General features: G+C 63.5%; 1 protein-coding gene across 5 annotated transcripts; it reads left to right on the top strand.

Annotated features, from left to right (window-relative positions):
- The first annotated feature begins 122 nt into the window (after positions 1-122).
- SMTN (smoothelin) lies at positions 123-24,704 on the top strand. 5 transcript variants are annotated; one of them, XM_084539346.1, is made up of 22 exons: positions 124-267; positions 6,583-6,743; positions 6,997-7,090; positions 7,260-7,338; positions 7,446-7,777; positions 8,923-9,025; positions 9,294-9,607; positions 9,834-9,897; positions 11,023-11,100; positions 11,414-11,827; positions 12,837-12,928; positions 15,226-15,342; positions 16,664-16,876; positions 17,017-17,092; positions 17,402-17,566; positions 18,419-18,481; positions 18,646-18,709; positions 19,094-19,264; positions 19,343-19,466; positions 19,544-19,695; positions 21,075-21,245; positions 23,658-24,704. In XM_084539346.1, exons 1-21 carry the CDS (start codon positions 217-219, stop codon positions 21,217-21,219), a joined length of 3,072 nt encoding a protein of 1,023 aa, XP_084395472.1. In that variant the 5' UTR covers positions 124-216; the 3' UTR covers positions 21,220-21,245; positions 23,658-24,704. The 5 variants fall into 5 exon arrangements, with proteins under 5 accessions (XP_084395474.1, XP_084395475.1, XP_084395472.1 ...); XM_084539348.1 differs by lacking the exon at positions 15,226-15,342 and having other exon boundaries at positions 123-267; XM_084539345.1 differs by lacking the exon at positions 21,075-21,245 and having other exon boundaries at positions 125-267.
- The last annotated feature ends 153 nt before the right edge of the window (positions 24,705-24,857 follow it).

Here is a 24,857-nt window from a genome sequence, read left to right as displayed (position 1 = left end):
AACCCCACAGGCCCGGCCCCCATCCCCACCCTTTGGCCGCCCCCGCCCCCGAATTGCGGCGGGACCGGTCGGGGCCGGGCGGGGAGCGGGGCGGAGCGGTGGGGTCGCGCCGCCCTTCGTTGTCTCGGGCTCGGCGGGGGCAGCACCGGAGGGACCCCGAGCTCCGAGCTGCGACCCCGGGGAGCCGTCGGGGAGAGGGGGGGGGGGTCAGCCGGGATGTCCCAGGAAAATCTGCTGGGTATGGACGAAGGGGCGCTGAGGAAGCTGGTGAGTCCCCCCCCGCCGCCGGTGGAGAGCTTCGGTGCGGGGCTGCGGCCGGCCCCGGGGTGTTTTTTGGGGGGGTTTCGGGGGGATCGGTGTGTGCCCCGTGTGTGCCCCAGCCCTGGGGCTCCGGTAAAGGAGGAGAGAGGGATCGGGGGTCCCTCTAGAGGCCGGGGTCCTCCCGCCGGGTGGGAGAGCTCCTGCTCCCGTATCCGTGAGCTGCAACCCGCGGGGCTCCGCAGCTTGGGAAGTGAGTGGGATGAGTGGGATAAAGGCATGCCTTGGCCCCAAGGGTCCCAAGGGAAGATTTGGGCCCTACCTGGCAGAAGGGGGGGGGTCTGGGCACGAGGGAGTGCTAGTGATAGTCCGCTTCTTGCCCCATTGTTGGCCTTTGGAGACCCCAGCCCTCCTGCGCTGGCCTCTGCTCGCACCCGTGCTCAGGCTGTAACATCTGCCTGGTGTCTCTGCCGCCTTGGCTGGCAGCTCCAAGCCGAGATGTTTCCTGCTGCCTCCTCGATTACCTGCTCGGTGCCAGGCGGGGAAGGTGCTGTCTGCTTTATCTGGCTTAGGTCTCCTCTTCCTCTCTGCCCCGAGAGCTGAGCCCTTCCCAGTCTCGGCCGCTTGCCTGCTGTGGCGGTGCTGTGCCGGGCATCCCGGCAGCGGTTGGAGCAACTTCCCGAGAGTCCCCGCGGAATTGCTGCCCTGCTCAGCTCCAGTCCCTCAAGAGAAAGAGCAGGAGCAGAGCACTGGGTGTGTTCGTGGGCCGTTAACACTCGCGTGGCCCAAAAGCAGGAGCGAGGTTGTCACTTGTTCAGACAGGGGACGCCCCAGCAGGATGCTGCGCTGCTTAGGACAGGCCAATGCCTTCCCGCTGATTCAGCCTCCCCAAAGCTGATCCCCTGCTCTGTGAGCTCGGGGCTGGGGGGCTTCCTTTGTGCCTTGGCTGAGCACAGGGTAGCCCGGGAGCAAGCGCTGGAGCAGCACTGGGGAATGGTGAGCGGCAGGAAGCTGAGTCAGCTTGGAAAGAACGTCTGCGGGGAACAGGAAAAGGTCGGGGTGCTGGGGCAGCGCTAGGGAACTGGGAACTGCACCTCTGGGGGCAGGGGATCGGCGTGGGGGCTGTACTGCAGAGAGCTTCCCACCCTGCCTGCCTCTGGGTGACAGCTTGCAGACCTGCCCCCTGTGCTCACCAAGGCGAGAGGGAGAAGGCAAGAGGGGTGTAAGGGCTCAGATGGAGCTGTTGTACAAGGCAGTTGATGCCAACAGCGATCCCTGGGTCTTGCTGTGTGCTAAGATCATGCCTGTGCTAGCCACTCAGGGTTTTGTGGCTCCTACTGCTCTCTCCCTGTGCACCGGAGGAGCTGCTGTGGCCAGCAGCATCCTTGAGGAAGGAGCTGGCTGGGTGGAAGTGTTGCTCACGGGCTGAGTTGTGCTTCAGTTAGAGAGCCCACCACTGCCCTTGAGATGAAGCATGGGTCAGAGGGTGACCCTAGAGATGTGGGAACGGGTGGTCTGGGTTTCTCCTCATCCTGCCAGTGCCCTGGCTCTGCCGCTTCCCACCTGAGACTCGCTGAGCTCTTCGGATTGATGCAAGGCCCCAGGGGTGCTGGCAGGGAGGTGGTTGAGTGTCCAGATGGAGCTGGGTCCCTGGCCTGCCTAGCGAGGCAGATTTCACCCAAGCAGCAAGCAGTGCTTCTCCCTAGGGCTTTCTTCTTCTGAACCAGATGGGGTTTTGCAGCCTGTGGTGGGGACTGGTGCCTTCAATCTGCAGCAGACTGTTTGTGCGTGCTGCTCCCTGGCCAGGCAGGTGTCCAAGGCAGAAGCTGCCCCCACCTCGCCCTGTGATTCTGCTGCACGCAGACAGAGCACGGGGCTGCGGACAGGTCCATGAGCAGAGTGTTTTTCTCCATTCTGCTGCAAGCTGTGAGGCTGCCCCTCCGTCCCTGGCCGCTGTGGCTTGTCCCCTCCTCCCTGTGGCTGTGGGGGACTCCGGAGGATGGCCGTTTCCCCTATGCCCTCAGATTTCCTCCTGCCCTGGCTGCACCCAGCCTTGCAGTGGCTGTTTTTGGTGGGTGCAGGTCTCCCCATGCCTCTGCAGAGCGGGCTGGGGAAAGCCCGTCCCAAGCTTGTGTGAGGCGGGGAAGGATTTTTTTTTTTTTGGTTAGGTTTTGGCTCCACTCAGCTGGAAGAGGATTAGCCCATATAAGGGAAAACTGCCTGCCTCTCCCACTGCTTCCTCCTCACTCCTTCGCTCTCCCTATCCCTCAGCTTCTGTCCTGTTCTCCTCCTCCTTTCTCCCAGCAAATGAGCTCCCGGCAGCAGCCTGGTGTCCCTGGGGGTGCTGCTGTGTGGGGACCGAGCGGGCTGGGCCAGGAGTGACCAGGGGAGCCTCTGCCACCCACCTGGCTCCCACGGGCTCCTTGGAGGAGCCTGGAGCAGATGCTGGCTGGCAGGGCAGCTGTAGGGCTGGTCTTTTGATGTGTGGCTGGAAGCAGTGGGGATTTTGGAGTTCTTGGAGCCGTGCCGAGCACCAGGCTGCGTTCTGCTGGCCCTGGACTAGGGGACACCCCCCTCTCATAGCCTCTCCAGGTCTCTCAGGATGGTTAATTAGGCAGGCAGGATGCAAATCCCTTATCAGGTAGAAGCAGGGGTAGGGCAGGCTTGAGCTAGGGAAGTCACAGGCGTGAGGAACCCTTCTTTTTACATCCGACAGCCTTTAGGCAAAGCTGCTACAGCCCCAAGGAGCTTTTGCATCCCCGCCACCCGGCTGTCCTTCCTGTTTCCTCTGCCTGGGAGGCAGTCGTGCTCTCCACATCCTCCCAAAAGTGACAACAGCGGGGCTGTAGGGGACACTTTATAGGGCCGAGTGGCACTTGATGGGCGAGTGGCACCTCTGAGGATGCGCCTGGCTCCTGTCCCCAGAGCTGAGCCATCCCCATGGCCGAGCTCCAGCCCGCTCAGTGCCCCCTCTGTGCTCAGCCTCTTCCTGGAGGTGGGTGGATGCAGGGCTAATTGCGGGGCTGATTGCGGGGCTAATTGCAGCCCTCTGCTGGCGGGCCGGGGCTGAGGCTGAGGCGAGGCTCTGAGCACCGCCAGGCTTGGGCATCATCAGGAAGGCAGCCCAGGGGTGGCTTTGCCAGCGCCCTGCTCACAAAGCCACTTTGTGTGTGTGTGTGACGAGGAGGGCGTTTGCTCGCAACCGTTAATTTGCTGCTGGCTGGGCAGGGCCCGTGGGGCCCTGGCATGTCCCGAGCTCCGGGCTTGCTCTTGCAGCCTGGGCCGGGCCCCGTGGCCCCTTCCCACCCCTGGCTCCAGCTGTGGTTTCCGGCACTTTTCCCCTCGCTGCTGGCCACAGAAGCCTCCGGAGCCGTTTGTTTGCCTTGCCCTGGCTCTGTGCTGACGTGGGCTTGGGATGAGGCTCCTTCTGCTGCTCCGCTGCCATCTCTCCTGCAGAGGAAAGGCGTGCTGAACCCACCGGGACCCAGCTGCAGGTCAGATCCCATCCAGAGCCTCTTGGGCAGGGCAGAGCCTTCCCGGTTGTCCTCCTTCCCTCCCTTCTGTCCAGCAGTGAGTTCCCTCTCGACTTCATCTTTCTGAGCGGCAGCTGGGGTGCTGGAGGCAGGACGCCTCTAGAAATGCTGCTGCCCGATTTCTCTTTGCCTTTCACCCCTGCCTTGCTGTGGGTTTGTCCCCAAGAGAAGCCAAGGCTGCTCTGAGGAGGGTGAAGCTGGGGTAACACTGAAAGAACTGCAGGGGGGCTGTCGGGCATGCTTGGGGGTCAGCAGGGTGTCCTCTGCACTGCGATGTGAACCACACTGGGTGTCCCCGGCTCCTGTAGGAGCCATGGAGCTGCCTTTGCACCACAGCTGTGAGGCTCTGAGCCTCCTGTGCTGGGTGCCAGGGCCGAGCTGCGTGCAGCCAGCAGTTTATTTAGCAAATGGTGCAGGCTTCCACCTCTCAGCATGGGGTGGAAGAGAGTTTTTCTGTCCTTACGGCCTTTGCACAGCTGCAGACAGCCTGGCTTGCCGCTGTTCCTCCCCATCCTCCTCCAACCCCCTGCCTCAGGTCCGTGAACGTACCTCAGAGAGCCTGCAGGCCCCTGTTTTTTTGGCTCATTGCTCCACCTGGCTCCTTGTTTGGGTGTGATCAGTGCAGGCCACATCTCTTCCCCTGGACCCTTGGCATCACCTTGTGCACCTTGAGCTGGGTTCCTGCCTGGCTGGGCAGCACAGGGTGACCCCAGGATCCCTCCTGCTGCCTTGAGGGCATCTCGTCTGCAGGGGCAGAGGCTTCTCCCACCCCAGTGCAGGCAGCAGGGAAGCTGTCTGTGGCTCGGGGCCTGCCATGGCAAGGGCTGTGTGGCTGTAGGATGGGTTGGGGCTGGCCCTGCTGCCTGGCCCGATGCTGTTACGGCTCCACGTGGTGCACAGCTCGCTTCACTCTGTTCCAAGACCCGAATTCTCTGCTGCACGTGGAGCCAGCAGAAAAAGACCTGCCCCCTTTGTAAGGGACACAGCTCTCCTCCATTCAGGCTTGGGGTAGAGCTGCTGCTGGGGAATGTGCACAGAGCGAGCTGGCCAAAGGGTCTCCAGCTTTTCCGGGCACTTTTTTCCGTGAAAAAAAAGTGCCAAGAAGTTGCTTGGGGGAGTCCCCACTAAATCTTTCCTGTCTCTAGGGTGCCCTGCCTGTTATCCACGTGGGGAAAGGCCCCACTGCTGGTGGCTTTGTCCTCGCAGCAGCTTCCCAAGGGTGCTGACAGCAGCCCGGGGCAGGCGAGCACAGTTTCAGAGCTCTGATAGGAAGTGGGAGGCCCTGCGGATGGAGGGGCCGATTTCCTCCCTGGGTGTCCTGCCCTGACACTCTCCGTGTCCCGGGAGCGCAGCAGCTCTGGATCTTCCCATCTATTTCCCTGCTCTTGTGCCTGTAGAGGCGCAACCTCCAGCTGAGAGCCCCCAGTCTGTGGGGTAGGGGTCACGGTGCGGGGCTGCAAGCCCCTGGCTTTGCCCAGGAGGAGGATGCTGGTGCTGTGCAGGATGTGACAGCTGGCTGCAGCCTGCTGATATCAGCCTGGTGGCCCAGCAGGGGGTGCCAGGAGGGAAATGGGAGGGAGAGCTCGTGCTTTGAGCTGCTGCCTCTGAGGTGAGGAGGCAGAGGGGAGCCTCATCTCTTAACACTGCGTGTCCCGTGCTGCCTGGCTTTGCAGGGTGGCCCTGAGGGTTAGCAGCCTGGAGGTGCAGCCATCTGGGGGCTTCCCAGAATTGTCACTGAGCTGTCCAGGTACCTCGTTTCCAGCTGCTGCTGGGGCAGTGCAAGGCAGCTCTGTTCCAGGGTCCTCAGCCTGGATGGAAATATTCCCCCCAGCCCAGTGTGGGGAGGAGAAGCTGGAGAGCGATGGCTCTGCTAGGAGAGCCCGTGCTGGGAGCTGCAGGGTGTGCAGCAGACCTGCAGTGGCTTGAGGCTCTCCCCTGGCTCGCTCCAAGCTTGCTGTGTCCCCTCAGCTCAGGGACAAAAGCTGGTCTTCTCGCTCAGCTGTGACCCAAAGCCTCTGTGCTTGGCTTGGTGGCCTGGTGGTGTCCTGTGGGACTGCAAGGAAGGGGACCGATCCTCTCGTTCTGTGCTGTGGATGCTGTGACTCACAGCATGCTGGGGCTTGATGCTGACAGCAGCTGCTGTGGGTCACAGGGTTTATTTTTAACAAGCTCCATGGGAAATCACCCCCTCGGTTCCCTCGTTGGGAGCCAGCACTGCTCCTGATGTCCCGCTGCGGGAAGGCAGCGGGGCTGTGTCTGCCGTGCCTGACCTTTCCCCACAGGTCTGGCACCCCGTGTGTGGACATGGACTTTGCTTTGGGGTAGATCCTGCTCTTGGACTGGGCTCCAGGAGCCACCTGCCATCCCTCAGTGCTGCCGGAGGGGAGTGACGAGATGGGTGGCTATGCGAGAGGGGTCTGGGCAGCCTCTGTGCTGCTGTGGGGAGCAGGAGGGCTCGCCCCCGTGCTGCTGGCATGGGAGGGCAGAGGACTGACCCACAGGCCACTGACGGGTGCCATGCGCCCCATCTCCTTGCTGTGCATGGTCCCAGCCGTGGTGCCCAGCTCCCTTCCTGCATTTTCAGCCTTGTGTGTCCCATCCCATGCCAAAGCCAAGCTATCTCTGTCCCTTGAGGGGGGAGGGGGTTGCCCTGCTCTGCCCTGTGTAGGGCCAACAGTGCCAGGCAGTGTGTGCCGCGCGCGTGGGCCGAGCAGGACAGACGGCCCCATTGTACGGCGCGTGGGCAGCCCGGGGGGGGAGCACAGCACCAAGCCCTGCCCTGTCCTCCCAGCTGGAGGCCACGCTGGACCTGGCTGAGCGGCGCCGCATCCGCTCGGCCATCAGGGAGCTGCAGCGACAGGAGCTGGAGAGGGACGAGGAGGCACTGGCATCCAAACGCTTCCGACCCGAGCGCGGCAGCCACCGGCAGGACAACAAGGAGAACTGGCTGCGGTGAGTACAGCCTGGGGGGACCACGCTCATCTGCACCCTGCTCCTTCCTCTTTGGGGCTTTAACAACGCCTAAACCCTGCTGTAGCTGGGCCGTACTCTGATGGGTGCGGGGCTGGGAGCAGCCTGGCACCGGGTGGCTGTGTGCACGGGGACCCCGTTGCCCATGGGGTGTTGTTGGCTGCGAGGTGCTTTGCTCCCCAAGCACCCACCGTGGCTGCCCGCTGGCTGCTCTGATGCCCCGGCCCCCGTGCAGGTCCCAGCAGCTGGAGGAAGAGCAGCAGAAGGCTCTGGCTTCCCTGTCCCGGGAACTTGAATCAATCACCGATGTGGAAGAGCTGACAAAGCTGGTGAGTAGCTGCTGCTGGGGTCTGGCCCGGCCCTGCCTAGCCCCTTACCTCGAGGTCGGGGTGGTGTGGGGGAGCCGGGGGTCATCAAGGCTTCCCTGCTCCCCACCCTGGAGAGCCTGCGGTGGGAAGGTCCTCCCTGTGCCTCACTCCTGGGTCTTCGCCTCTGCAGCTGCGAGCAGCCAGCGAATACGAGGAGCGCAAGCTCATCCGGGCTGCCATCCGCAAGCTGCGGGCTGAGGAAATCGAAGGTGAGGTGTTCTCCCCGTGTCTCCGCCAGGGCAGGCTGCTACACCTACCCGAGAGGTGCTGGGATGTGGCCAGCACCTTCCTAAACGCCTTCTTTGCTTTCATTCAGCTGCAACCCTGGCTGGTAACGTGCAGAGCAACCGGAGGCACGGCACCGAGCCCCCAGCCGTGCCTGCAGAAGGCAGCCAGAGGGATGATGCTGAAGCGCCAGCTCTGTCTGGGAATGGGGAGAGCAGCCAGAGAGGAGACTCCGAGCTTCCAGCTGCAGTGAGGAGCGTGGACGACGGCTGTCAGGGCAGCACCGAGGCCCTGGCTGTAGGCAGGAGCGTGGAGGACAGCCAGGGGGGTGATGCTGAGCAGCCGGTGCTGGATGGGACAGAGGAGAGCAGCCACGGTGGAGATGCTGACCAGCTGCCTGCTGAGGAGCCTGAATGTCCTGTGGTGAGTGTGCAGGGTGCTGCTAGTGGGGGAACTGCTGGACATCTCCTCGCCCTTTTCTCGGGCTCCAGTGCTAGCTTTCTGTGGGCAAAAACCCCTATGCATATGTGGCTAACTTGCCTTAGGGGACTGGAGCAGGTGCCACTGGGGGTGAAGCAGGGCTCTGGGGGGGCCTGGGGACGCTGGGGATGTGGCTGTGCCTGGTCACAGGAGCACCCAGGACACCGGTGCAAGCTGTGACCAGTGTCAGACGTTGCCCTGGCCCAGGTCCAGCTGGGCCTGTCCAGCAGTTGCTGCTGTAGCTGGCCACCCTTTCCCCACACTGGCTGTCCCTGCTCACCTTCAAGGGGCCCAGGCTTGGTCTGGAGCTAGGCTGGAGCCCCCCGGTGATGACTCTTCAAGTGGGGAAAGGTTGAGCTGGTGGTGCAGGCAGAGGGCCAGGGCCAGGAGGAGTGGGTGAAACCCCAAATTTCCTGCCTGGCAGTGATGCCCCTGTCCGTGCAGGGGCATTTCCCGAGCAGCCAGTGGGGCTGTCCCACTTTATCTGGCCAATTTCTCCAAAATCTGAGGCATTTCCTTTAGACAGAGTCCACAGTGGGGTACAGGGTTGAGGACAGGTTTCTCCTGTGAAACTTTGGAGCATGGTCCCCTTTCTGCCTCGTCCCATCCTGGAGTTACACCAGGATCTGAGCCCGTGTCACCCCGGATTCCTTCTGCTCTATTGCTGTGGGGCTCTCTGGATACCTGGAGATGAGGAATAAGGACAGGGGCACGGGGCAGGAACTGTCCTCTCCTCTCACCTCCTGTGATCAATGCTGGACGAGGTTGGCCTGCTGTTGTGTCATGAACAGGCAGCAGGAGGCACAGGGGGACCCAAGAGGAGCTCTGTGTCCTGCTGCCTGTCTCAGGGGTGCTGGGAGCCCCGGGGATGGTAGGAAGGAGGGCTCTGATCACATTCCAGTGCACACAGCATCCCTCCAGCCTGCCCAGTGCTGCCTGCCTGCCCTCTGACCCCAGGCAGTGCTGCAGCAGGTTGCCAGCAGCCAAATGTAGTCTGGGGAAGGCATTGGAAGCAGCAAGGTGTAGGGACACTTCTGGGGTGGGGGCAGCTGCAGGCATGGCTGGGCTCTTACCCCGACTCTCCCCAGGCCCACGAGCAAGACGCATCAGTGGAGCAGGAGCATGGCCAAACGGAGACGCAGGAGCTGAGCAGCCAGCAGCTGAGAGGGTCCCAGAAACCCAGTGCCCAGGGTGAGTCTGTGTAAATGCCATTTACCCTAGGCCCAGCCCTACCCAGGCTCCTGCCCGGGATATGGAGCAGAGTCTGGGAGCGTGGGGAAAAGTGGGGTGTTGGGGGGAGTAGGAGGATGGAGAGGTATGAGGGGGAGATGTGGGAAATCCCCTTAAAAGCCCAGGCTGGGTCAGAAAAGCTATTTGCCTGCTTGGGCTTTTGGGAGTGGCGATGCTGCACAGGCAGCTTGAGGTTCCCCTGCATGGAGCCCATTTTTCTCCCCTGCAGGCACAGCCTCTGGAGCCCTGGTGATCCTAGACCTGCACCCAGCCCCGGAGCCTGCTCCAGCCCCGGAGCCTGCTCCAGCCCTAAAGCCTGAAGACCACCCCACGGAGCTGGAGCGGGTCCAGCCATGCACCCAGCGCGTGGCCGAGTGCGAAGTGCAGTACCAGGCCTCCTGGAAAGACAAGAGCCCCAGCAGCCCCTCTGCCACGCAGCAGTCCCACGCTGAGCAGCTGGAGACCCCACGCGGCACGGGGCAAAGCCGCCAGGCACAGCAGCATCCCCAGCACCAGCCCTCTGCCGTCAGCCAGGGCAACCAGGTAGAGGAATGCTGGCATAAGCTAGAAAACACTGAGACCATCCACCCCCAGGTCCTCTTAGCAGGGGCTGGAGGTACCACACATGGAGGCAGCTGTCACAAGGCTGGTCCCAGTGCTTGCCCCTGGGGGCTGTGACTTGCCAGGGGGTTTGGGGAGCAGGGGAGAGAGGGGGCTGCGTGTTGGGTAGTTCCCCAGCTCACTACACTGCCCTTTTCCCCTCCTGCAGTTTGTCATCTGCGTGCGAGGCCAGGCGTTGGGGAAGGCTGTGAAATTGGAGGAGAAACGAGCAGGTAAGTGCAACCCTCGACAGGGCGACGTGGAGCAGCTCGGGCAGGAGCTTCCCCCAGCAGCAGGTGCCAGCACCCTGCACAGCGCCAGGCCTCGCTGCCCCAGCCCTGCCCTTGCAAGCAGCCGCTGGCCCCGTGCTGGGGAGGACGCCTGGGAGGGTGGATGCGCTGCCCTGCTTGGGGGCTGAGCCTCCCCAGAGCCGCCACCGAGTCCACGGGTCATGAGCCCTGGGAACGCGACTCGGGGAGAGGAATGCAGCAGCTGGAACCGGCCAGGTCAAAGGGACATTGGTGGCTGGTGACTCTGTGCCACCTGGCTGTGGGCCTGACCCCCTTCCAGCTGCTGTGGGGCTGGCCCAGGCCTTGGTCCTGGCGGTGGGGTGCCAGGCGCGGTGTTTACAAGTCCCCCAGCTACTGGCCGGGCTGCTGCAGGGCCATGAAAGGGAATCTGCGCCTGCAGTAAACCCCGGCCTTTTGCATTCTTTGTCCCAATAAGGCTGGGAGCTGAGCACCCATCTGGCCCCAGCACCACCCCCCCCCCACCCGGGGCTGTGCTCGCTGGCCTGTCCGGGAGCTGAGCACCGCTCCGGGACCTCCTTGCCTGGCTGAGTCCTCTTGGCAGCCTTGAGAGATCGCATCGGGCAACAACAGATGCCCTGTCCTGCTGCTGGGAAAATCCTTCCCTTCTGCTGTGCCAGGAGGAAATAAAGAGTGAAAATGAGCTTGCAGCCCCAGGCATCCTGAAGGTCAAGTCCCTGGTGGTGGTTGGCCTGGCAAGTAGGCCACCCTCCTCCCCATGAAGCCGATGCTGGGCTGGCCCGGCTCTGACAGGGTCCCACAGGGGCAGGGATGATCCCAGCTCCTCAGCACAGCCCCCAGGTTCTTGGTGCCCACCCGGGTGTGGACACCTCGGTCTTTCCCTTCCCTTTCCATGCTATAAGTCTGCACTGCAGGGTGACCTGCAGGTGCCAGTGAGTTTTGGTGCTGCACTTTGGGCAACATGGGGTGACGGGGGTGCTGTATCCATCAGGGGCAGCTGAGAACACAGCCCTGCGCTGTGCTCACCCTCTGCTCCCTTCCTCTTCTTCCTTGCATATCTGGGTCTGCCTGGCTCCTCTCCAACCGCAGCGCCCACCCGGGACGCAGTGAGGACCCCGGCTCGCCTGAACACTCACCGCTGGGAGCAAGCACCGGCTGGCCGCGTGGGTAAGGTCCCCGTGGTGGCTCTTTTCTCTCCGTGCTTCCCCGGGGGTGGGGGAAAGTGTCCCGGCAGCAGAGCCCAGGCAAGCGAGGAGCTTCGTGGTGGCACGATGCCGCCTGCACGTTTCCTCCGGGGGGGCAAAACGCGTGGTGGGGACCCCTCGAGGGCAGCACCTGCGGTGGTGGCGGTGGCGTGGGCATTTTGGGGTCAGCGTGCATGCGGCGGGGGCACCCTAAGGGGCTGCGTGCACGGGTGGGACACTCGACGGGATGCTCGGCCAGTCCCCCGGGGCTGACCCGGCTGCGCTGTCCCTCGCAGAGCCCAGCCCCGACGGCCCCATCCAGCGCTCCTCCTCGGTGCGGGAGCGCGCCCAGCGCTTCGCCCCGGCAGCCCCGACCCCATCGGGTGGCCCCGAGGGGGCGGGCGGCGGGGGGGGGCGGGCCGGGCCCGCCCAATTGCAGCGGGGACCGCGCTCGGCCCCGTCGTCGGGGATCGCTCAAAACTCGCGGGGCGGCGGCGGCGGCGGAGGCGCAGAGCAGAGCCCGGCCCAGCCGCCCGCAGGCCCTCGCCCCGTCGGCTCCGGCACCGGCTCCGGTTCTGCCACCGCCGCCGCCGCTGCCCACGACGGCATGAAGACCTACTTCACCATCGAGATCAAGGATGGGCGCGTGCAGCCCCTCACGCAGTCCCTCACGCCCCGCGTCGTGGCCGCCCCCGGCAGCCAGCGGGCAGGTGGGCACCGGGTGGGGATGTGTTGGGGGCAGTTGGGGACTCGCTGGGGGTGGTGGGTGTCGTGGGGGGGGACAGCAGGGAGCGGCCGTAGGGGGCTGCAGGATGTGCCGGGAGGGTTGATGCCCCGAGGGGCGATGTGAGCAATCGAGGAGGTGCCAGGGGCTGGTGGGCACCAGGGAGCGGGTGGAAACCAGTAAGCAGGAGGGTGGCAACTGGGCGTGTGGGGTAGACCAGTAGGATAGGTGGGCAGCAGCAGGCAGATGAGCACTGGTGGGATTTGGGTGCTGGTGGCCAGAAGGCTGAGCGTGGGCTCTGCCAAAAGATTAGACCCTGGCAGGGAACGCCCAGCCTGCTCAGCACGTCCCTGTGCTCGTAGGCCATCTGTCCCCAAGGTCCGTCCCTGGCCCTGCTGTTCTGCCACACTCCCTTCCATGCCCATGGTCCTTGCCCTGTCCCCACAATCTTCTTCTTGTCCCTACGGGCTGCCCTGACCCATCTGGCCCCAAAACACCACCCTGTCCTTGCATCCTGCCCAGTCCTCTGCCCCATATCCGTGCCACGTCCCCATAGACTTGCCTTCTCCCACTGGCCTAAGTAGCCATGCATCATCCCATTCCCATCACCGCACGATGCCCAGTCCAGCCCTGCCAGCCTGCACGAGGACATTGCTGGCTCAGGATGCTTCCGCGTGTTCTCCCGGGGCTGTCCCTCACGCCAGGGAGTCTTGGCCACAGATGGAGAGCTGTGGAAATTGTCCTTCTTAGGGGGGTTAGGGCGTGCTGGGATGGTAAAGGGGGGCCTGGCTCCCCCCTCCTGCAAGAGCTCCCACATTTATCAGCTGTCCCCAGAGCCCTTTCCGTGCACCAGAGCTCAGCGCCCTGCTGCCGAGGCAGGATGCACACAGCAGGCAGACAGCCTGGCAGGGGCCGGAGCCTCTCCCCAGCCATAAGTGCAGGGCTGAGCCTGCCGGGCTGGAGCAAGCCCCGAGTACCCGTGGCTTCCTTTGCAGAGCTTACCCTGGGGCTTAGGAGCACCCCCATCCGCATCACCACCATCCCCGGCGGCAGCAGCAGCATCTGCATCAGCAGCAATGTCGTCAAGGTGAGTGTACCCAGGTGGTGTCCGAAGGGGCTGGGTGCCACCGGGCTGTGCCTAGCTCGGGCACGGCGTGCAGGGTCCTGGGCGTGGGGTGGGGAGCAGCCGTGCTGTTCTGTGGGTCGGGGCAGGCAGCTGTCTGTGGTGGGATAAGCTGGAAGCTCCAGCTGATTTTTCTACAGGTGGGGGAGCTTCTGGGGTCTGCGTGTAGATCAATGTCCCTGGACTGATGAGCCCTGAGTGCTCCAGTCTGTGCCACAGCGTATACAGGTGCTTGGGGTGGGGGTAGGTGGAAGGCTTTTGTGTGTCTCTCCCTCTGATCTCAGAAACCTCTTAGGGTGGTGGTAGCTCAGCCACCCACCCCTGTGTTTTCCGTCCTGGGAACGGAGCTTGGCCGTGAAGCAGCAGAGCCTGTTGTGGCAAACACCTCTAGGGGCTCTGCCCCTCGATCTGCAGTGGGGCAGTGGGCTGGGGTCTCACCGATTCCTCTCTCTGTGCTCTCAAGCTGTGCCTACCTGGCACACAGGGATTCTTGGGTACAACTGGAACCACCACCTCTGCCCCCTGGCTCAGCTCTGGGGGGAGATCTGAAGGCAGCCCGGGGTGCTGGGGCAGCAGGGCTTGCGCAGGGCGATAGGTTGGAGGTGCCCAAGAGGCAGTCCGGTGTGTACAGCTCTTCAAGTGCTTTTATCTGCTCTTGGCCATCTAGGGCAATGCGAAGCATGCGTGCACGCAGTGGCATTGGCAGAAGCTGGGATGTCAGGAGCAGCGCTGCCTCTAACTCATGGCCCTCCGAGGCTGAATGCCAGCCCTGCCTGCCTGCTTCTGAGAGTATGGCAGCGCCAGTGGCCAGAGCGTTGCTTGCTCGTGGTGGGCTCAGCCCAGCCTTTGCCTCTGCCAGCATGAAGCAGGCAGTGCCTGCAGCCTGGTGGGGACTGGCTGCAGATGTTGCCTGCACCAGGATGCAGCTCCTGCTGCCCGGGGGCAGCTTACTGCCCGCGGAGGATGACTGCCCTGTGCTAACGCGCTCGCGCAGGCTTCTCCCCAACGGCCCGTCAGCTCTCATTAAGGTATTAGCAGTGCTGCCGTGCCGGGAGGGGGGTGCTCAGGACACTTCAGCTGCCCGGTGGCAGACGCAGCTTCCAGGTGTGCTGCGAGCGGGCAGGGAGGTGGAGGAGGAAGAGGCTGTGCTGCCCTCAGCCCTGCCAGGTAGGGGTCAGTCTGAGGGGACCCGTGGCGTGCATAGAGCTGGGGGACTGTGGCTGCTGTGGTGTGCACCTCTTGCTGGCATGCTAGGGGTGCTGGGGGTGCTTGGTGCGTGGGGACCTGGCGTGCCATCCAGCTGCGTGCTGTGAGGGGAGATGGGTCCCCCCCGTGGGGTCCCATGGTCACAGCTGGTGGCACAGGACCCTGCACCCTCACTGGCCTGGAGCTGAAGAGGTTTGTGTTTCGTGGGTGACGTGGGACGGCGTCCTCAGCAGTGGCAGAAGGGATAAAGGAAGGCAAAAGGTGGTCCCTCCCGGTCTCTTGAGCTACCAGGACTGTGTGCAGGAGGGGCTGTCTGCATGCAGCATGGCTGGGGTGGATCATATGGGGCTGCTGCCTTTGCCTGCCTCCCTTTACAGCCCAGGGCTCATCCCACAGAGCCCCAGTGCCACTTGGCCATGACGGCACCTACAGACAGGAAGGGTGCCATGGGCTGGCAGAGGCAGAACCCGGTTTCCTGCAGCAGCTGCCTGGCACCCACCCTGCCCCACAGTGTCATTCAACCCCCCCGTCCCCGTTACTGGGCCACCTGGTCCCCCAGGGCCTGGAAATCCTTCCAAGTGTCAGCGCCTGCCTAAGCACCCCTGCACGGGACCCCCGGCCGCTGCGACAAGAATAGCCGAGCCGGCGTGTGGAGCCGGGCTGGTCTCCAGCCGGGGGGGGGTGGTGCCCCCGAAGCTCGTATAAAAAGCAGGAGACAGCTGAGAGGGGCTCTCACTGCAGCGCCCGCAGCCCTGGAGCCCACCGGCACCATGCCGGGGGCCAGCCTGGAGGGCCTGGCTCAGGCTGGGGCTGCCGAGCTGGAGGAGCTGCGGTGGGAGCTGCAGGCTTTCGGGCGGGCAGTGGAGGGGCAACTGGAGCAGGCGCTGCGGCAAGTGCAGCCCCTGGCCCGAGCCCTGCATGACCTGGAGGAAGAGCACTTGGTGCTGCGGGCAGAGCTGGCGCGCCTGGGCCGCCGGCTGGACGTGCTGGCCTTGTGGCTAGGGCCGCAGGAGCCCCCGGAGAAGGACCTCAGCACCCTCTTTCTGGAAGCACAGGACCCTTGCGCTCACTTTGAGGGCACCGAGGAGCCCAGCAGCCCCGTGGCCCATCCACCCACATTCTCCAGCACACGCCAGCAGTCAACCGTGCACCTCTCCCGGAGCAACAGCTTTGTGAGTGTGAGCAGGGCTGGTCCGGGCTCCAGGCGGCTCCCAGCCTGAAGGGGGGGAGGCATTTTGGGGGAGGAGGGTGGCACTGTCCTGACCTGGATCTCCGTGGACTGTGGGGCTGAGAGCGCTGAGCTGAAGCTGGAGCCCCCAGGCCAAGCGGGTGCGGAGCCGGGGGGCCGAGCAGAAGCCCTGGGGGCGAGGGATGGCAGCAGGAGGGCCTGCGAGAGTGGGTGTCTGGAACGGGCAGGCAGCGTCACCGGGATTAGCTGCGATTATGGCTCGCCGCTGTGGGAGGCTAGCACCGGGCAGGGCCCCGAGCCCGAGCCAATGGTGCCTGCCTGCTTTGCATTGCTGGCGTGCCAGCCGCAGGGCGTGCTGGCTGCTGCGGGGCAGCTGTCGCAGCCCCCGTGCGGGCTCGTGTTGCGGGCTCGAGTTGCAGGCGTCCTCTCGCCCTGCGCTGGCCCTGGGCTCTGCGCTGCTCCTGCCACACTTTGGGCTTTGCTATAGGGCACGGGCATTGCTGGGCCCCGGCCTGGGTTGAGCGGGGAGCCGGGTGCCAGCAAGCGTGTGCCTGCCTGCCCCACGCCTGGCAGGGCCATGGGACGGGGCCAGGTGTGCGGTGGGGCTGCCTCGGTCCCCCGCTGACACCTCCTGCCCACCGCCTCCAGGCCCTATTCTGGGCCTGGACAGCTGCCTGCGGCACATTGCTTGGGGGTCGTGCTGAAAGGGACTTGGCATCCCGGCTGTGCTCCCGTGGGGGCTGAGCTGGCCTACTTCCTGAGCAGGGATGACAGGGAGGCTCTTGATCTGCTCCACAAGCTCTTCTTTACACTAAGTCCCTTAATTCCCTGGAAATCTCCTTGCTGCTAATGGTGCACACTGGCCTTGCCAGCACCTTGCCGGCTGCGAGGCACCAGGCGTGGTGTGGCCCAGCCTGGTCCCTCTGGGTTCCCCCTTGCCTTGCTGGAGGCCCTGGTGGCTGTGGTGGGTCGTGGACACCCCCAGGCTGAAGTGGGAAATGTCTGGGGACATTTCAGCAGCCAGAGTAGAAACAGATAAGAGAAAGCCTGGAGTCTCCCAAGGCATGGTGGGCTGTGGTGTGCTGAGCTGGGGGTCGTGACGTTCCCCTGCCTGCCTTGGTCACTGCTGTCATGCACAGAATCCCACCAACTGTGAGTTCTTACACCACGCAGCACGTCTCCTCCACGGTCCCTGCCGCCTGTGGGACTGTGCAAGCAAAAAGGCTCCTGGGGAATTTGGGCCCCGAGCAGCCCAGTGGGCAGCAGGGCTGGTGAGGCTCAGGCGTGTGGCACTGTCCTTGCAGATGGAACCAGACGTGGTGGAGCAGCCCCAGGCGCCAAGGCTGGTGGAGCAGCCCCAGGCGCCAAGGCTGGTGGAGCAGCCCCAAGCACCAAGGCTGGAGCCGGAGCTGCCCAACGGCATGGAGAAGGTCCAAGTGAAGGAGGTGGAAAAAAGGACCAAGCTAAACGTGGAGGAGCTGAACAGGATCGAGGATGAGGACGTTCTGGATAAGATGGTACTTCCTTCACCGTGGTTCGCTCCTGAGGGTGGTGCGGGCTCCTGAGAACAGGATTCGGCTTGGGGTGCGAGGGGTCTCAGAACTGGGCTGGAGAGAAGAGCAGAAGGGAAATGCTAACCTCCCCTTCCCCCCTGCAGCTGGATCAGACGACAGACTTTGAGGAGCGACGACTGATCCGTAACGCCATGCGGGAGCTGCGTCAGCGCAAGCGAGGTATCTGGCAGCTGCTGGGCCTGCTGGATGGCGACCCGTGGTAGACACGGGGCTGCAGGGAGGGCTGGGGTGTGTGGGGCTGCTGTTAGCCACAGAGGTGTTGCAGGTGGAGCCAGGAGGAGGCTGCCTGAGCAGGGGCATCTTGGTAGTAAAGATTGAGGGCGTTTTGTCTTCTGCTGCACCCCTGGCCTTGCCAGGCTGGTCCTGGACTGGCTGCAGCTGGCAAGACCCTGGGATGGCTGGGCCCATGTCCGTCACCCCTTGGCCCTCGCCTCTTGCTGCTGGTGCCATCTCACGTGTGATTTGCAGACCAGCGGGAGAAGGAGCGGGACCAGAGGCTGCAGGAGATGAAGAGCCAGGCTACAGCGGGCAGGGCCGGCCACACCACCGAGACCACTACCACACAGAGCTCCCAGTCGGCCGATGGCTCAGCCCGCAGCACTGTCACCAAAACAGAACGCCTCATCCAGTCTAGTAAGGGCAGGTCTGGCAGAGCAGGAGCCTTGCTTGCTTGGCTCTGCAGGCGTGTTAGCCATTTGGGAAGCTCTGCCGAGAGCTTTTTTTCCGGTGCTCTGCTGCCAAGGCTCGCCGCTGTTTCTCTCTCTGCCACTCTCTCCACTTGCCCTGGATCTGGCCTGAGCTTACTGTCTTCAAGGACCCCCGGCATTTCCATCATCAGCCCAGCCTGTGGTGTGCACGGGGCCTTGCAGAGCCCTGGGCAGGGTCCAGCACAGAGACCCAGGCACCTTCTGTCGCTCTCCCTGTGCAGGGAGGTGACACTGTGGGTGCGTGGGGTCAGCTGCACCCTGGAGAAAGCAGAACCTTGGTTTAGGGCCAGGTTTTGCAGCCTTCCCTCTGTTAGCCTCCTGCTTCAGGAGGACGTGGGTGTCTCCTGGCTCTCCCAGAGCCTGCCTGGGGCCTGAGCTTTAAGGGTTCAGTTTTAGTGCCTCCCTACCTGATCTGTGTTGGCACAGGCCTTGTCTGCTCTCTGCACCTCAGGACACTCCTGTCACCTACACCTCTTGCTGTCAGCATCACTGGACGTGCTGGTGAACTGAAACTGAGAGCTGCTCCAGCCGTCCTGCCTCCCTGCTCCTTCACCTGGCCTCTCCACTCTGCCTGGTCTCTGCTGCCTGGAGGGCACATGCCATCTGTCTGGCCCTTCTTGTCTGTCCTGGACGTAGCTGTGCCCCTTCCTCCCACTGGCTGTCCAGGACTTCTCCCTTTCATGCTCTGTGGACACAAGGGTGCTTTGCGGCAGTCAGTTTCTGTGGGTGCTGCTGTCACCCCGACCCAGCTGATCCCTCTTTGCCTTCCCCCTCGCAGATGACGGCACCAAGACTTCCCGTACAACAACCATGGAGTCGAGTTATGTGAAGAGAACAGACAGTAAGAGCTTTTGCTGCCCCTTTGTGCTGCCCTTTTTCCACGGCATCCTCTGGGCATAACCATGGGGGCATTGCTACTGTAGAGCATGCCGTGGAGAGCCCCTCAGCCCGCCCAGTTCTGTTTCTTTCTGCTCCTGTCTGAGGCCTCTTTCTCTGTCTTTGCAGACGGCAGCAGCACATTTGTTCAAACCAAATCATCCTACAGCTCCTCTTCCAAGAAGACAGGCAGGTGAGTGGTGGTGCCTCTGCAGGGCCCTCACCAGCCCAGCAGCAGGACAGATAAAGCAGTCTGTGTCAGCTGTCTGGTTGCACACTCTTGGTCCAGCTTGTGTTGTCCCCATATGGGGACACCCCCAAAGCCAGCACATTCACTTTTTCCAGTGGTCCTCACAGCAGCAGCCTGGGGGTCCCCTTTGTGGGCAGGAGCCTGGGTGGGAGCCCTCCCTGAAGGAAAACTCACAGCACAGAGTTCTGCCACCTCCACATTCGTGGGGCAGAACCAGTGGGGTGGTCTTTGAGCTGCCAGTGATGACAAGGGTCTGAGGACACTGCGTGCACTTCCCAGGGCTGCATGCATCACCTTCTGCACTGACACTTTGTCTGTTGCTTCCAGCATCTTTGACCGGGAAGATGAGACTGCCTCAAGGCAGAGCAGTCTGGCGGCACTGGAGCGGCGCCAGGCTGAGAAGAAGAAGGAGCTGATGAAAGCTCAGAGCCTGCCCAAGACATCCGCCTCACAGGCTCGCAAGGCCATGATTGAGAAGCTGCAGAAGGAGGGTGGAAGGTGAGGACAGGCCAGGCACGGGACAGCTGGAGTGGTAAACATCACGTGTGTGTGACGCTCTTGTGTTTTCTCCCACAGCTCTCCAAACCCTGCGGCGGCGCGCACAGCCGTGCAGCGCTCCTCCAGCTTTGGTGTTCCCAACGCCAGCAGCATCAAGCAGATGTTGCTGGACTGGTGCAGAGCCAAGACCCGGGGCTATGAGGTCAGTGCTGCCTTCTCCCCATCCAGGGCCAGGCTGGGCTGGTCACTGTGCCCCTTGGTAACTCTCCCTCCCCACAGCATGTGGACATCCAGAACTTCTCATCCAGCTGGAGCGACGGCATGGCCTTCTGTGCTTTGGTCCACAACTTCTTTCCAGAGGCTTTTGACTACAGCCAGCTCACACCCCAGAATCGCCGTCACAACTTCGAGGTGGCCTTCTCCTCTGCAGAGTACGTAACTCGTGGTGCTGTGTCCTGTGCTCAGGACAGCTCTCCTTGCTGACTGGGCAAGGAGGATGCAGGCAGGGCAAGAGCAATGGCTCTCGAGGAGCTGGCTGTGCCCCGGGCTCAGCACCCATCAGCATTGCTCTCCTGTGCCATGCAATGAGGTTGGGACACTGGGAACAGCGGTGCCTGGGTGTGCAGAGAGGCTGGTACAGCCCAGCCTGGTGCGGAGCTGGTGGGCACGCGGTCTGGGCTTCCTGGGTGTGGGGCAGAGGACCCAAAGCCAGGGCAGGCTCTGCGAGGCATGGCAGCAGCTCTGAGCTTGCCCTGCTGTGCATAGTACGTCCTATTCCAGGGTGCTGGGTGAGGGACTACAGCACTTGGGGAGCTGGGACCCGGGAGCTGGGTTTGTACGTGCCAGGTGCCTCCTTCACAGTTGTAGGGGCTCAAACACCATCGCAGCTTCTCAAGTCTCTTCCCTCCCCCTTTTGCTTCTGGTTTTCCTGGGTGCTGAGAGATGGGAGCGCGTCCAGCTGGAGGGCTGGAAGCCAGGCCCTCTCTCCTTCCTTCTGTCTCTCCTCCCATCCACTCCTCTTCCCCTCCAGCACCCTGCTGGCGGCTGCCTCAGGGCAGGATCAGGCAGGTTTCAGAGGGGGTCCTGTCCCCGCCTGCCCTGGCGGGTGCTCAGTGCGGCAGCATGAGCTGGGAGCTCCCAGGAGCTCCCGTGGTGCTGTTTGGTGGAGCAAGCAGGAACAGGGGGCCGTCTATCTGGGTCTTGGCGCTCCTATTAATAGACTTTTTGCCTTAATTGGGGACCGGTACGTGGACTGAGAGAGCCATCGATCTCTCCGGCCTGGAAGCCAGGTGGCCTCTCATCCTTCCTCCTCCTCCAGCTCTTGTGAGCATCTTCTCCTGAGCTTCCTGCACCAGGGCTGTACCGTACAGTTCCAAGCGGAGCTGGGCAGGAGGGCTGGGCTTGCCTGGCCCTCCCGACCAGTCTATATACGAGCTATATAGAACACTGCTCCGCTCTGGAACCTGCTCCCCGAGCACCAGGCGCGCCAGAACACCTCACTCCCTCCCTCCTCTGTCTTGTTCTGTCGTTCCCTCTGGACCTCACGCCTGTCCACACTGCTCACCTGCCCCTACCCTCCCATCCCCCGCTTGTGAGACCTGGCCCCCAAATCTCACTTGAATGGCCTTGGAGCGTGGCGGTGCCTGGACCTGTCCCGCCCTGCATCGTGCACCCCCAGAGCATGCGAGAGCAGAGCAACGTCTGCCCGAGGAACGGGAACTGCATTGATATGTCTCTTGTTTTCTCTCTTTCTCCCCCTCCCCGACTGGGCTGCGGTCACTGGCTTGCCCCTCTCTCTCCCTGCCCCCAGGAAGCACGCAGACTGTCCGCAGTTGCTGGACGTGGAGGACATGGTCCGGATGCGCGAGCCGGATTGGAAGTGTGTGTACACATACATTCAGGAATTCTATCGCTGCCTGGTCCAGAAGGGGCTGGTAAAAACCAAAAAGTCGTAGCCCATTTTCACCCCCCGGGAGCGATGGTGAGAACCTTGCTGTCAAATTAACCACCCCCGCACCCACCTGCCCGCGTCCTGCAGCTTGGCCATGTGCTGGGCAGGAGGGCCCGGGGAGCTGCGGCTGGGGGAGAGGATGGGGGATGCTGGTGGGCGAGGGTCGAGTTCTGGTGGCGTTTTGTGGGGCAGAACCGTGGCCCTCTTGCCAGGAGCAGGGTGGAGGGCAAATAAGCCCTCCTCTCTGCTTTCAGAATAGCTCTAGGGGTGTGGGGGGGAGATGGTGGCCGTGGATGGGAGCGTGGCAGCCGGGGTGGGGGGCGATGCTTCTCCAGCTGCAGGGGTCTCAGTGGGAGCAGTGCTGCTGGGGCTCTTCCCTGGCCTCCTGCTCACCAACCCCAGCCGGGTGCTGAGCGTTTCACCCGTAGCAGTTGTGCCCAGGTGAGGGGTGAGCACCCATCGCCCCCTAACCTCCCCCCCCAGCCCCACCGCTTGCGTTTGCTGCTGCCTCCTCGCCCCCAAAAATCAGGGCCGCCCGCCCTGGCTGGGTGGAGGCTGATGTGGGGTCAGGCGTGGCAGAGGATGTTCTCTCCCTCCCCTCCCCCTTGCCAAGGTGCTGCCTGCTCTTATATGGGAAAGAGAGGGGAGCCTGGAAAGTGTGACTCAAGGCTCCGGTCCTGCCTCTTCTTGCACTGTTTGTGCCTGTTCTCAGGGGCATCCCAGCTGGCGCTGGAGCCTCCTCTCCCCCGGCTGCGCACTGCACGAGCACACCGAGGCCCAAACAATGCCTTTATAAGGACAGAGACTGTCTCCCCGTGCTGCCTTAGCTTTTCCATCACCCTTTGGGACTGGGCCCACGGTTGGGCTGGCGGTATAACAGGGGCCTCCTGTGACCAGGCGGGTGCTTTTTCCAAGGCCCTGAGCGTGGCCCCCCTGGGCTGCTGCTGGATCACGTGGAGGGGTTGGTGCTAGCCAGGTCCTGGGCTCGGGGCCCGCTGCTTCCCTGGCCTTTTGAGTTCCAGCTCTGCAGCGGCCCTGCAGTGCTGACCTAAGGAGCAAGGCAGAGAAGCAGGTCCCCAACACAGCTGCTGGGCTGGCCTGAAACCCCCCCAGCATGGCTGCAGCGCTCGTGAGGAGCCCAGGAGCTGGGGAACTCTCCTTGAGCCCACTGCTCCTTTCACCCCTACCTGGCACCAGCAGTGGTTCTGCTCTGTGCTGTACCCGAGTCCCCCCCTCCAGGTACTGTGCCGGGGGTACTGAAGCATGCAGCAAATCCGGGTGGGACTCTGCAGCTTGGCACAGGGGGGAGAGGACTGGGGGAAGGGTGTTGCTGAAGGGTGTCAGCCAAGCTGTCTGATCCTCCCAGTAGGGTTGGAGCAGCCCCAATGAGCCCCCTTCTTGGCTCAGCCTGCACCACCACTCAGCCACGAAGCCAGGCCTGTGTAGGCACTGCAGGACCCTGGAAGCGTTTTATCTCCAGCCCTGATCACTGCACGGAGGTCCCAAGTGAGGCTGTGTTCCATGCCCAGCCTTAGGCTGAGCTTCAGCCTGCTCCTCCCCAGCCCTGGCCTCAGCACGGGGCTGTTATTTTGGGTCCCATCACACAGCCTGCACTGCTGCCCAGCTGGGACTGGTGGGAGGGGTGCTGGGAGCTGGGCAGGCAGCAGGAGCTCTGCTCTGCTCCTGGGCACCCCCCTGCCACCCCTAAACTCTCAACAGCCTGGGATGGGGTGGGATGGGGTGGGAGCTGGCCCTACTCCCCTCTGTACCTGACCCAGCGGTGCCAGCAGTCCCCGAGGCTGAGGATCTGCCTGGGGCCTGGCAGGGTGGGAGCCCCAGCTCAGGGCTTGGGGTGGCACCGGGCACTGGGAGGGCTGTGGGATGGCAGGGGCAGGGTGCTGGGGGCTGGCTGGGGTGCTGCTCACGGCAGAGGGGCAGCGTGAGCTGGCAGCAGCTGGAGAAGGGCCCAGCACAGCCCTTGATGCAGCAGATGTGGCCTTGGCTGTGGGGTAGGAGCAAAGGGCAGTGCGGGACGGGGACACTCCAGCGGCTCCTCTGCAGCCAGGCAGCCTTTGCCTGGATCCGTTGTGAAGGCAGCGGGATGCAGGGCAGGCACGTGCAGCTCTCTGCCAAAAAGGCAGCAGCATTAGCTGAAGGAGGAGGGCTTGCATGCCCACAGGGGCTGGGGGGGTGACTGCAAGCACTGAGAGCAGGGCAGGAGCTGGGGCAGGGTGTATGCGGGTGGCAGGGGAGCACGGAGACAGCAGGGGTGAGCGGTGCCTGCAGGCTGCCCGGCCTCGGAGGCGGCAGGAGGGGTAGGATAAGGGCACGGAGGGCAGGGTGAGTCCAAGGACAGAGGGACCCAGCACTGGCGGACCCCATCCCAGTCCCCTGCAGGAAGGGGCAGCCCGCCCAGCCGTGCTGAGGCCTGCGTCTCCACAGGATGCTGGCAGACTGCGTGCCCCTGGTGGAGGTGGAAGACATGATGATCATGGGGAAGAAGCCAGACCCCAAGTGCGTCTTCACCTATGTGCAGTCCCTCTACAACCACCTGCGTCGCCACGAGTTGCGCATGCGGCAGAAAGAGTGCTAGAGCCTGCCCTGGCCTGCAGCTGCCCGACACCTCACTGCCCCCTCCCCGCAGGGACGCTGGTGTGCGGAGGAGCTGCTGCTCCGCTCCAGAGGCTGGCGGGAGGGCCTGGAGAGGCTGCGGGGCTGGTCCTGGGGAAAGGGGGGGGGGCTCCATCGCTTGGGTCACCCCCTGCTTCGGCCTCGCTGGAGCTCCTCGGTCGGCCTCTGCCCGGCTGAAGGCGTGGGCAGGGCAGGACAGTGCCAGGCGGGTGCTGCCCAGGATGCCACCCTCCCTGCAGCCAGCTTGGTTCTCCTCCTCCCTACCCCCCCCCCCCGCCATGCTCTAGCGTATTAAGTTATTCGTTTTCAAAGGAATTGTTTGTATGTGGGCAGTGCCCCTGTTTCCCAGGGAGGCTGGGGCATGGTCGTGCCCTCGGGCCCTGAGCCAGCGTGGGTCCACGTAAGTGCAGCTCAGCCCGCGGACCCCCCTCCAAGAACCGGGGCCCTGGTGGGCACTGCTGGTTTTGGTACCTCCATGAGGCAGAGCGCCTTGGTCTCCAGGCAGCCCGAGAGCGGTTTTCCTGGCCCCCCTGCAAGGAAGCCAGCCTCTCTGCCCACCACAGTCCCTGCTTGGTGCCACCTCTCCGGGATGGCCCCATGCTGACACCCTGCTTCCCACTGCACTCACGTGCCCAGGGCACTTCCACGGCAGGGACCTGCAGCACCCACGTGCTGGGGAGCTGGAGGGGAGCAGGGAGGGCGTGAGGGGCCAGGGCCAGGGTCTAGGCAGCCCCCGTGCTCCTCCCCAGCTCTGGGCACGTTGTGCTCAGTGCCACTCACCCCTTCATCACCGTCTACACCTGCGTTGACACGTGTACCAACACCAGCCAGACAATAAAGGTTTATTCTATAGGGCAATGCCTCTGCCTCCAGTCCTTCTCCCCAACCCCTTCCAAGCAACGTGGCCACACAGAGCCCCTGGAGCAACTTGCCTGCAGTGTGCAAGGCTGCCTCCCTTTGCCCGGGGGTGTTTGCAGCCCCACCTGCATGGAGCCCCCTCTGTGCGAGCAC

Source organism: Aythya ferina (assembly GCF_964211825.1).
Source record: "Aythya ferina genome assembly, chromosome: 17".
Lineage (NCBI taxonomy): Eukaryota > Metazoa > Chordata > Aves > Anseriformes > Anatidae > Aythya > Aythya ferina.
This window is presented reverse-complemented; position numbering and strand designations above follow the sequence as displayed.